The following is a 12676-nucleotide window of genomic DNA, read 5'->3' on the forward strand; positions in this document are numbered from 1 at the left end:
TCCTTCTCCCAGCCGGCGTGGATTTTCAAGTTCTCCCCCAGTCTCAACTCCATCAGAACTGGTGAAGTCAAGTCCAAAGAAGAGTAGATTGTAGATGAAAATGTAGTTTCTGGAGTAGCAGAGCCTTGGTTGTTTTTATTTTCATTGTACATGCTACATATGTACATTATATATTTGTTTTATTGTTATGAAAATGGTCTTTAGGATAAACATTTTTCAAGTTACTTGCTCAGTTTAGAAGAACTATAAAATACAATTATAAGATACAATTTTAGAAAAATTATACAATAAAGATTAAGAGAAAAGAAAAAATAAAAATCACACAAAATCCAGCTTCTTGGTGATCACTACTGTTAACATTTATTCCGCAAATAGATACATGTAAATAATAATTGCATGCATATCTATATGTTTACCACAGAAATGGCACAGGTCTATACATACCATTCCAAACCCTTTTTGTCTTCCATCGAACAACACGTCATGACTATCTTTCCATCTGACTACATAAATCTGTGTTTACATCATCATCATTTTTGATAAGAAGCATTTCTTTTAGATATGGGTGGCTTTTGTTCATAGCTGGCCCCAAGACAACCTCATCCTTCAGAGAGAAATTTCTAGAAAGCAGGTGTTTAAGGCTGGGGTGTGCTTAGCCCATGCCTCAGTATAAGGAGACAGATTCCTTCATTTGAGCAACAGATAAGGACTTAAGAGAGATTTAAAGTCCTTTTTCATTTGTAGCTCAGTGGAGTCAATTAACTTCAAAGATCAGGGCTTATTGAGGAATTGGGTTTTCCTAAATAAATTTCCTGGGTCATGAATCATGGCAGGAAATCTAATCTCGGAGCACTCCCCCAGTGAGTTCCTCAGTTGATTGAAGCTCACAGGGGCACAGAGGGCCTCCCAATGTTCCTTAATGAGGAACATTAAGCAGGTGCTGGCTGCTCTGGGGTGAACAGTCTGGGGGGCTGCCAGGAAAGGGACTGTGTTGGAAGAACAAGGGCTGTTCGTGTGGTTGGCTGTGTGTCCTTGGGCAGTGCCCCAAGCAGTCAGATAATTTGCCTTGTTAAGACCTTACCTCACTTTAATGTGAGCTAAACCTGTTTGGGCAGGAATAGGATTTAGGTCTCCTGTTCCAGTAAGTAGCTCTCATCCTGGGCCCTGGATCTGAGAGCAGAACCACACCAATAGGCCAGGAGCCTGGCGTGAACCTGTCTGGGTTCTCCACGGAGGAATCTCCTTGTGGGACCATGGGTCCGGGTTTACAGAACAGCCTAATTTCCAGGAGGAAATGAATCCTTCCCCCTGTGGCCTCAGGCGGGGCTTGGTGGTAGTCTAGGAGGAGGTGAGACGCCTGATCACTCTTTGCAGGAGAGTCTGGAACCTTCCCACTGCCTTGGAAGTCTGTTCTCAACTGAAGGAATGTGCAGCCTGCCCTCCTTCTTGTTCTGTTTCTCTGTTTGCATTTTGTCCTCCTGGTGAGGGTCCCACTCCCGCATCTGCCTTCAGGCACCCCTGGAAGAGGGGCTGGACAGAGCCCCCAAGCAGCGAGGCAGAGACCTGAGCAGGAGACCCCTGACTGACCCCCGCTCCCAGCCCCCAAGGGCAGGGCTGTTAAGTCTTCCTTCCTCCCTCCAGAGTCCCCTGCCATTTCCTTATTCTCTTCCTGAACCACTGACTTCAGGGCTTTGCCAGCAAAGCACGCACAACTAGCGTCTGTAAGAGGGAAACAAAACAAAGGCTGTTGTTACTGACTCTAAATGCAACGAGATGGGGCCACCAGAAGCCGAGAGCAGGCGCTGGGCAGCATCTGGGGCCCAAGTGCTGGTTCCCACCTGTGCACAGAGCCCGGGGTGTCAGGACAGGTGGATGGCCCTGAGCGCCTGGAGGCTGCCTGCCCAGCAGTGTGAGCCCCTCCCTGGGCTGAGCCCCTCCCATTGGCCTCACTCACCCGCTGGGCTCTGCAGAAGCTAGAAGGGAGGCCCAGCGGCCGAGGGCCTGGCCTCTGGGGATGAACTGCCTGAGTCTAATGCCCCCCCCCTCCCCGCCTCTCAGTGTCTCTAAAAGGAGAACAATGCCACAACCCAGGTGGTTGTGAATACTAAAGCCCTCATACCATGCCTGCCCCAGAGTGAAGCTAAGTATGTGTTCACTAGTGTTCTGTAGTGAGCCTTAGTTGAGCACCAACCGTGGGGCAAGCCAGGCCAGGTCATGGTGGGAGAGGCAGGAGCGACAGTGACACAGAAATGCAGACCACAGCCCAGGTGGGAAATGCTCTGCAGGGGAAAGCACAGGACCTGCAGGGCCTCTGAGGTAGGGTCTTAAACATAGGGGAGGGAGGGAATCAGGGTGGAGATGTCTGAGATGCGTTTTGAAGGCTGAATAGGAGTTGGCCTGATGAAGAACACAAAACGCATCTTCCACGTGGCAGGCAACACACACTTGCTGAGACTCAGAGGTCAAAAGCCGTGGGGGGAGGGGTTGGTTTATGGAAGATTCACCCTGTGTGGGTGGTGAAGGGCACATGGGGTCAGCTGGGGGAGGGCCTGGGGTCTTTCCTTCTTGGTTTTTTTTTTGGTTTTTTTTTTTTTTTGCGGTACGCGGGCCTCTCACTGTTGTGGCCTCTCCTGTTGCGGAGCACAGGCTCTGGACGCACAGGCTCAGCGGCCATGGCTCATGGGCCCAGCCGCTCCGCGGCATGTGGGATCCTCCCGGACCGGGGCACGAACCCGCGTCCCCTGCATCGGCAGGCGGACTCTCAACCACTGTGCCACCAGGGAAGCCCCTCCTTCTTGTTTTTAAGTCTACTTTTGGGCTCGTGCCAGGTTGCTGCCTTCAAAGAACTTTGCAGTTCAGCGAGGGAGACAGGCCCTTAAGAGCACAGTGCAAATCAGAGTCCTCTGCGGAGGACAACAGACACGGATAGTGGAGCCAGGCAATCTCATTTCTCTGGAGAAGGTCCCTGGCAGCTGGGAGGAGAGCAGGGCCAGGCCCCTCTCAGGGCTCGCCTGGGTCACTGCAGCAGCTCCCGAGGCAATGGGATGAGGATCAGGCAGAGTTCAGAGATCCTGCAAAGCTAGGATGGCTAAGATCAGAAGAGCAGAGGGTGGCTAGAATAACTCATCGTGGGGCATTGATGTCACCCTGCACTGCCGGGTCCAGCTCATAGTAAATCCTCTACAAGTGTTCATCCCTCCTCTGCACCTCTGAGCTGCATGGCCCCAGGCTTTTCCAGGAGACCGAAGAATCCAGACTCCGCACTGTGACCTCAGGATCCCCTTGTTCCATAGCTCAGCCTTGGGGCAAGCAGGTGTCAGCATTTCCTGGTGATACGTCAGGAAAGTGACCAGGGGATTGCATGTTTACACTGAAGGAAAACAGACTGGAAAGGAAAACAGCTTCCAGAATAAAACTCTGGAAGCTGTTTTCCTTTCCAGTCTGTTTTCCTTCAGTGTAGGAAGGAAATGACAAGCCTTTGACTCTTGTTACGCAGAGTATGCATGGATTGGATGTGCTGGGTTTGGAGCCTCTGACAGGGCAGGTGTCTAAACAAGCAAAATGTGTGTGATTGCCGGTGGCCGGGGTGTGCATCAGGGCTGCCTTGTCATGGTCAAGGTGTAAATCTCTTTCCAGAGATCTGGCCAGAATTCTTCCCCCTTCCACGTGGCCAACGATTCACAACTTGACTTTTGAAATAGCTGGGGTTTTAGGGTCATTTGATCCTTGGCAAAGTCTTTGAGAAAGGTGAACTTAGCCGTTGTGTTAGAGAAGGGGAAACTGAGGCCCAGAGAGCAGAGTATGAATCCTGCATCCTATTCTAGAGTCTGTACTGGATAGTTCATCCCCGGGGCTGACATGGTGCCTCTGCTCAACCACAGAAGTTAAGGGTCAAGGTTAATAACATCAGCTAAACTTCCAGATGTTTTTCATGGCCTGTTATGAAGACACCTGGACTGTTCACATACCTGGGATAATTATAGTTGAGGACAACACTGGCTCAAGGAGAGGGATTGTCCCGCGCCTGCCGCGTGTCCAGGGTTGGTTTGACCCACCGTATCTGTTAGTTGCACTGTTAGTACATCTGTGCTCTGTGAGTGTCACCAGCCCCGTTTTAGAGACGGCCTAACTCAGTTGTAGTATTTGGAGGTAGCATGTAATAACCCTAAGTGGTCAACTAATACCTGATTCCAATAAGCTGTGATCACACACTAGAATTGAGATGGGGAGAGCTGGCTGGGACAAACAAACCAGATTTCCTTTAAGGAAGACCTCTCGGGGTTGCGGGGGAGAGAAGTGGGTGTGTTTGAGGCCTCGGGTTTCAAATCGCTATACACGTTTCTAATGGTTTGCAGACGTACACTGCGTTTCCTGAGCCCAGGAGAGGTGTAATTAAGGGTAATAGGAGCCAGCCCTGCCGTTAAGTGAGAACATGAACGGCAGAGCCTGCAGCAGAGCAGCATTTGGACGCAGCTCTGCTCTTCCACTGCAGGGGATCCATTTGCTCTACGCACACACAGCCCTGCTGTTGGTAGCAAAACATCACAGCAGGATCCAGCCTGTGTTAGACGAAAGCTTGAAGAACTGCACCATTCTCTGACCGGGCAGAAACGCCAAATCTGCAGTTTCTGCAGACCAATCTAGGTGCTTTCCTCCAAGGTTTTACATTCCAGTATGTGTATTAAAATCCTCCAAATATATTAAAACTGTATCCTAAGATGCCACTGCTTAAAAAGAAATGCAACAAGTGCATCCAAACTGTTCCAGTTTAGTGTATTTCTTTCCACGTGATAAATTCGTGTTTGCAGCAAGCCCACGTCCTGGTCCAGTTCATTTCAACCTGTGTTCTTGACAGGTCGCGAGGATACTTGAAGTCTCTGAAGAGATGAGGAAGAACATGGGCATGAGCTCAGGGCTGGAGCTCATCACCTTGCCTTATGGCCACCAGCTGCGCCTGGACATCATTGAAAGGTGAGCAGTGCTGCTCTGCATTTATGGCACTTTCAACTCCACAGGCTGCAGAGCCACAGGTTTCAGAGCTGGGAGAGGCCAGGCACCCACCACCCCAGTTCTGCCTCGCTTGAGGGCGGGTGGCCCAGAAGCCGTAGCCAGAGAATTCCTGGAGAAGCTCAAAGAGACAGCAAAGAGGAAGTCAGGGAACAGAGAGCACGTTCCCGTCCCTACTCCAGGAGCAGGTGGAGGAGCGGACAGACGATCTGCCTGGGAGCACAGCTCACCACAGCCCCTGCCAGCCTGGGGTGGGAGCAGTACTGCAGGCAGGCAGAGCACGGACGCCATACCACCTCCAGCCCGGCTCACTGAGCTGCGGCCCCCTTGTCTCCGGAGTTCACGACTGCTTTAGGAGTTAAGTGGAAGTTTGTGGGGAAGTTGGGAAGAACAGAGTCTGAACAATGTTTTCTCTGAAGGGTGGACAGATGGGGGATCAGAGGTCAGGGGATGACGGAACTCGGGCCCCCGGCCTCTGAAGCATCACTGCCCTCTTCTCACAAAAAGCCAGGGCCCTGGCTGTCCATTAAAACCCACTCACTTGAACATCGGATATTTAGAAATTAGAAAGATAGAAGTAGTGAGGCACGTTTTTAAGAAAAGAAGCACTAGACTAGATTCTCATATTACCATAGAAGTTGGCCTTTTCGACACAAAAGAAAAGATAGTTTTTTGTGTGTGAGACTATCTTGTTATATCTTAAGTTTTCTGTTTCTCCAACCAGGTTCCCAATTGCCACGACACACGTGTGGTCTTTAATGGACAGCCAGGGCCCTGGCTTTTCGTGAGAAGAGGGCAAGGGTGATTCAGGGGCCGGGGGCCCAAGTGCCATCATCCCCTGCCCATGGCTTTCCGTGATGTTCTGGGTCACAGCGCTGTCCAATACAGCAGCTCTCTGTGATGGCAGAAATCTCATTACAGCCGCCGCTAGCCACATGTTGCTACTGGGCACCTGAAATGTGGCAACTGAAGGATGCAGTGTTTTATTTTACTGTGTACTATTTTAAGTGTAAGTAGCCACATGTGGCTAGTGAACAGTGCAGTCCTAGGCTGTCAGCCCCTAGAAAGTAAACATTGTATTTTAAATAGCCTGGGAGGGTCCATAACAGCTGCTTTCAAGGTTACCTGACTGTGAAGCAGATAAAATGGCTCCAATACTGCTATTGCCTTGGCTTCACAGCCACAGATGCATCCTGTAGGAAACATCGAGAGTACCAAATGGAAGACTTCTGGGAGGCAGGAGGGCAGGAAATGGACCCTGCTGCCTTTGATCAGAGGCCAGGGTGGGTGCTTGTTGGCCTGTTGTTCAGTGTCTTTGGGCAATTGTAGGTCCGACTTCCGAATTTTCCTACTTTCCCTGCTCAGACTGTTCTAGATGCTAGCCCCGCTCTCCAGGCGTCCTCCTCCCTCCCCATGCCTCAGGGGCCTGGCTTCTCATTTCCACTAACTTTCCCTCCTTCCTGGTCTGGGCCCGGTGGTCATCATTTCCACAGAGACAGCTGTGCTGCCATGCGTCCCCGTTTCTCATGTGATACATTTCAGCCTGAAAACTCCCCAGTTGCAGGCCTTATTTTATCAGTGTCATTAGGTGTGTTGGGCATGGATTCTAGGCCCGGGCTGAGGTCAGCAGGCTTGAGGCTTCTCTCTGGGCTATTTTCTGACTTCCACTCTTGTCTACATCCGTTTCCTCTTTCTCCTGATTGCTGCCTGCCTGGGGTCTGGCTCCTTGGCTTGTTTCCTGTTCAGGGCTGACCTGTGGGATCTACCTGCTAGGGCTTGGAGAGCTGTTTTCTCCATTACAGTGTGTTTACTAAATAAAGGCCAAGGTTATAGCAGTCTTGTAGGATCAAATGACATTATTGTGTTTGAGAATTGAATATAAACTACCCTTCATTTTAAACTTACCACTTCACCCATTCCAAGGCTAGCAAGCAGAGATATCCTTCGTATAACATTTAGTGCCCCCCCGCCGACGCCGGGAGCTTCTGCTTTTGGGCCGCCTTGCTGAGCTGGTTTCCTCATGGTGGTGTACGCAGGAGGCTTGAGGCAAATGTTGGTGAAACGAATGGATATAATTACCCAAATAGCTGTTAATATAATTCCAGGTCTTAAAGAAGTAGAGAAACTGCCTTTCATTAAGGGCCATTAAAACACAGGGAAAAACACTGAATTAAAGAATCAGTTGAAGGCAACATGGGAAGTTAGTTTACTATTAAACATCTAAAATGTTTGGCTCAACCTTAACAGTTTGAAAATGGGTAACAAAACTCTTCAATAAGTACAACAGATAATAAAAATATACTTTAAGCCTATTTTAGGATCCATTAATTAGGAAAGACAGGAAATCAGCAAAAAAGATAAAGAAAAAGGAAAGAGAGACAAACAGGCAAAAGGGACCAAGATACAGAGGGAGCGATGCACATATAGATACAATTTTAGTAACTACTATTTGCTGGGTTCTGTGGTGCCAGCACCACAGTCGCTTTAATTATCTTTACACACACACACAGTCTTTCTCCCAACAACCCTTGTTCCCATTTTAGAGATGAGGAAATGGGAGAGTGAAGCAGTCAGGTAACAGCCTAAGGTCACACTCCAAGCAAGCACACTGCATACCCACATGTGCAAACACTCACAGAGAGCAGAGCCCGTTACTGATTTAACAATCATTAGAGAAACTAGTAAATGCTAAGCACTAGATGAATCACACCTCTCTTTGCTCTAGAAGAGTGAGAGAGAGACCAGCACACGTGGGCACAGAGAGAAGCATGGTCTTGGAGTAACATCCTTAGCTGTGAACTTTCAGGACAAGGTGGCCCAGTTTCAAAGGCAAAGTCGTGTTGTTTCGACTATTGCTTTGAATCAGGGCTTCACCTCCAGCACTGTACCAGCACCTGGAGAAATTTACCTGAGGCTACTCTGGCCCAAGGCAGGAACTCCTGGTCCATAGGAGGAAGGAGAGGCGGGTTTACAGGCTGTGCTTCTGCCACCAGGAAGGAGACCTCTCTGCGACCCCATTCATATTGGTCCCATTGTCTGTAGAGAAAAGACCATTCTGCTTCCTGTTTTGGGTCTGCGAGGTTGACCTGTGTAGTTCAGGATGAGAAAAGGGAGGATTGTTGGCAGATACAAGATTTCAATTTTATTAGGTCTGACCTTACAGGGAGATCCTGCTGGTCCACTGTTGAGTCTTTGTCCACATCTCCATTCCCTTTCTGGCCCCTTGACCGGAGCCACAGACACTCTGTTCTTAGCTCCTCATTTCTTTCTTTGTTCTGACATCCATGTCATCTTCCTGAATCAAGCATGTTCTCTCATTTTTCTGTCCCTTGCATCCCCCAGTCCAGGGGGCTCAGTGGAGGTGGCCCAGGGCTTCCCTAAGGAAGGGATTCCCCAGTGTGTTGGGGGACCTGGCGTCTCCGCAGACCTGTCATGGTGGAAGGTACAAGGAGCCACTTGCACTTTTGAGCAGCTTCACCCCAGGAGGGCCCTCTTCACATCACCTGCTCCAGGGCTGAACAGCCCTGTCCTGGGGCATCTGTCCTTTTTGACTCTCCATAGTACACCCACTGAGGCCTCCCCGGGGCCCTGCTGCAGTCAGCCTCATGGGGGTGATCTCTCTGTTGAAATCAGCAACCAAACCGGCTGAGCTGCCAGTGCATCTCAGGGCGATAGCAGCAAATGGTGGAAAGCCAGTCCTTTCCCTGGCCAATTTGGTTTCGTTTCCTCCTAGTCCTTTTGGCCCTGGGCCTGACTGCTGTTTTCCTCCCTCTCAGACACAACACAATGGCCATCGGCATTGCAGTGGACATTCTGGGCTGCACGGGCACTTTGGAGGACAGAGCAGCCACCCTCAATAGGATCATCCAGGTGGCAGTGGAGCTGAAAGACTCCATGGGGGACCTCTATTCTTTCTCGGCCATCATGAAGGCCTTGGAAATGCCACAGGTACATTCTCACTTGCTTTGTGCGGCCCTGTGGGCCTGTGTGTACTCAATGTTCTGCAAAGTGGTCTGCAAGCCCATGCTTAGCCAACCACAGATGATTTTAATTAACCTCAAAAGGTAAATCGTATCTTAGTGAAAGCTGCTTTAATTAGAGGGCAAACAAGAGCAGTGTCCCAAGTATTTTGGCTCTGTTTTTAAAAACAGCAGATAATTGCTGACAATCTACACTTTCTCTTTGATATACGATAAGAAGAGTCATCCTCAGGAACTATAGATATTCCTGAAGGACCAGTTAGGATGATCACATCTGGCTTGGGTGTGTTGTATAAGAAAGAGACTGCTTCTGTCTGGGTCACCGGATGTGCGGGCAGTTTGGGGTAATGACTGGCAAACTGGGACATTTGGGGAACTGATCTCTAAGAATCCCTAGAGTGATTTATATCAAAGTATGTTCCTCAGATCACCTAAAACAGACTCTGCTGTTAAAAAATTCAGATTCCTGACCCATCTGCTATATAAGCCCCTAAGCAGAGTTTCTGAAATCGGGCACTTTGAATTTATCTGCTTTGACAGACTGTTCTTAGGAGGAGGGTCAAAACTGAAAACCTGTCTTTGAAGTCAAATGGACCTCATAGAGGAAAGTGGTCCTGTTGTCTTGACTGCTAGGAGTCAGCTTTCAGACTTCCGTTGTGTTAAGCCCTAGGTGCTCGGCAACTTCGAGTACGAGACCACAGTCCCACAAGCCCAATATGCAACCCCTAACACCAAAACCGCTGCTCATTTAGCTTGGCTGTTTCACAGCCACAGATTGCCTCTGAAATCCTGCCGGGTGCTCACTGAACATCCACCATTGCCACTGGGGCACTGTTGCCAAGTCAGGGCATGTTAGGAACATAATTTCCATGCACGAAAGCGAGGTCACCTTTCAAACAAGAAGCTGAAAAACCTCGTGCTTTCACCAGGAAATTCTGAGAGGGGTCAATTCCAATTATAATATTCCAAGAACTTTCAAAATTCTTTAGATGCACTGGAACTGTATAGGGGCGATATTTGAAATAAGCAAGCTCAGCCATATTTTCATGATATACTGACTTCTACTATACTAACAGGAGTTATAATTTTTCATTTGGGTGTTTTCAATTTACATCATATTTATTTCCTCTTATCCAAATCTGCCTATAGTTTTGAGGGCTATCAGGCTAGCTGTATGCATAGGCCCCCCAGCCCAGAGCTTTCTCCAAGAGTAGTGAAGGGGGTGTTTTGTGGCATTAACATGGTTGCTGTCCGTGACATCAAACTCAGCAATTAGGGACTTACCCCAAAGCACCTAAACATGCCTTTATAGATGGCTGCCTCCCCCCACACAGCAGCATCAGACTCCTCCCTTCTGGAGTACTTCAGCAATGAGGGGGCAGAGTCCTCTAGGGTGTGCAGGGCCCTGCTTGGGGAGGGGAGTGGCAGGCCCAGGAAAAACCCAAGAGGAGAGTCACGTCATTTCTGTGTGTCATCATCTAAACCTGCTCCTTCTCTTCTCAGCTTCTGGTATCAAGAGAGAGCATCCAGGAGACAGGCCTAGCCCAGAGACAAGGGCTCCTTTCAGAAAGGCGGATGCTTCAGGGAGGGGGAAGAGAAGAGAGGGCGGGGTGGTAGGAGGCCGGAGGAAAAACAGCCACATCCTTTCCTTCCCAGCAAATCTGCTGATGGCGATCCTTTCTCACCTTCCTCTTGGAATACACAGGGAGCTCTTAGCGCCCAAGGAAATGAATTTCAGCTCTGCCATTTAGCAGCTATGAAACCTTGAGCAAGTTACCTAATCTCTTCTGTTTTCTGACCTGTAAAATGAAGCCAAAATACCTGCCTCATAGGGCATGGTGAGGATGAAATGAAATTCCTCAAATACCTGACAGAGTTGGCTCTCATTCCATAAATATTAGTTCCCTTCCCTCCTTCCTTGTTTCATGTACAAAAGGTCAGACACGGGCTTGCTGGTTTTAAGGTGTGAGTGGGGGACCATTTATCTAGGGCAGTCAGAGTCAGTGGCATATGTTGGTTTTGACTAAATTGTTCCCAAAGAAATGAAAAGGAATGAGTAGTGGCATCATATGGTCTAGGCAATTTTTCACATGTCTCAGACTTTATTACTTACAAGTAACATTAAAATGCTGTATGTCACATTCTACATCCTTACATCAGTATAACCTCTGTGGAGGACAGTTGGCAACTCCTATCAAAATTTAAAATACATGTATTTTTTGACCCAGTAGTTCCACTTCTGGAAACTTATCCTCCAGATATTTGGCAATAGAAAAATATGTTTAAAGCGCTTATCTACAGGAAACTAGTTAAACTATGGTTTATGCATAAATGGAACACTAGGCAAAAGTTTAACAAAACAAGACTGTTCTATGCTGTTTTATATGTACTTACACGGAATAATTTCCAAACAATGAACAGGAAAATATGTGTAGTATGATATGCATTTATTTTAAAAGGTGTGTGTGTCTCATGGGTCATTAGAGCAATGTGGAGCAGGGTCTGGGTGGGGATTAGCTTTTCTCTGTACACTCCTTTCAACTGCTTTGAGTTTTTACCATGTACCTCTATCATCCATTCCAAAACTTAAGCAAAAAGGTAGTTTTAAAAAGAGCCTTTTCCAAAATGATAACACCTTTCTTTCTTCCAGATCACAAGGTTAGAAAAAACGTGGACAGCCCTGCGGCACCAGTATACACAAACTGCCATCCTCTATGAGAAACAGCTGAAGCCTTTTAGCAAAATCCTGCACGAAGGCAGAGGTGAGCACAGGATCAGGACAAGGGGGTCTGGTGGCAGCCCTGGCAGTGTCATATCTGTTCTGGTTTGATCAAAGCATTTAGCAGGGCATATTATGAGGCTCTGAGTTATCTGCAGGCAGGACTGTTGATGGGTCACCAAGGCTTTTATCAGATGACAGCATCGCTTGTAGGTCTGCAGTTGCTAAAACAAGACATAGGCTACTAGTTACCTTATTTTGTGCTTAACTTTATAAATTGAGGTGTAATTTACATAACATTATATTAGCTTCAGGTGTACAACGTAATGATTTGATATTTGTATATATTGCAAAATGATCACAATAAGACCAGTTAACATTTGTTACCATACATGGTTACGAAACGTTTTTTTTCTTCTGATGAGAACTTTCAAGATCCACTCTGCTAGCTACTTTCAAATATGCAATACAGTATTATTAACTATAGTCACCATGCTGTACATTACATCCCCCAGGACTTATTCGCTTTATAACTGGAAATGTGTACCTTTTGATCCCCTTCACCCATTTCACTTCTCCCCCTACCCCAACTCAGGCAACCACCAATCTGTTCTCTATATCTATGAGCTCAAAGGGTGTTTTTGTTTTTGTTTTTTTTAGGTATCACATGTAAGTGAGCTCATATGGTATTTATCTTTTTCTGTCTGACTTATTTCACTTAGCATAATGCCCTCAAGTTGCATTCGTATTGTTACAAATGTCAGGATTCATTCTTTTTTAATGGCTGAATAATATCCCATTGTGTATATATGTATATATGTGTGTGTGTGTATATACACACATGCATCTTCTTTTTTTACTTAAGTTATAATTGATTTACAATGTTGTGTTAGATTCTGATGTACAGCAAAATAATTCAATTATACATATATATATCATTTTTCATATTTTTCATTATAGATTATAAGAT

The 12676-nt window shown here is 47.4% G+C and overlaps 1 protein-coding gene across 6 annotated transcripts in view; it reads left to right on the top strand.

Moving 5' to 3' along the window:
- The window catches only part of LOC102993772 (BCAR3 adaptor protein, NSP family member), a 42967-nt gene extending 30678 nt beyond the window's left edge, over positions 1-12289 (top strand). For 4 of the 6 annotated variants that reach the window (XM_028486122.2, XM_055083250.1, XM_028486123.2 and 1 more), the window contains exons 6-8: positions 4856-4971; positions 8784-8955; positions 11638-12288. In XM_028486122.2, the coding sequence (XP_028341923.1) occupies positions 4856-4971; positions 8784-8955; positions 11638-11817 (468 nt within the window). In that variant the 3' untranslated portion in view covers positions 11818-12288. Of the gene's footprint in view, positions 1-4855; positions 4976-8783; positions 8956-11637 lie in introns of those variants that run through there. The other 2 variants (XM_028486121.2, XM_055083249.1) reach the window with 2 other exon arrangements.
- The last annotated feature ends 387 nt before the right edge of the window (positions 12290-12676 follow it).

This window comes from Physeter macrocephalus, unplaced genomic scaffold (assembly GCF_002837175.3).
Source record: "Physeter macrocephalus isolate SW-GA unplaced genomic scaffold, ASM283717v5 random_677, whole genome shotgun sequence".
Classification (NCBI taxonomy): Eukaryota; Metazoa; Chordata; class Mammalia; order Artiodactyla; family Physeteridae; genus Physeter; species Physeter macrocephalus.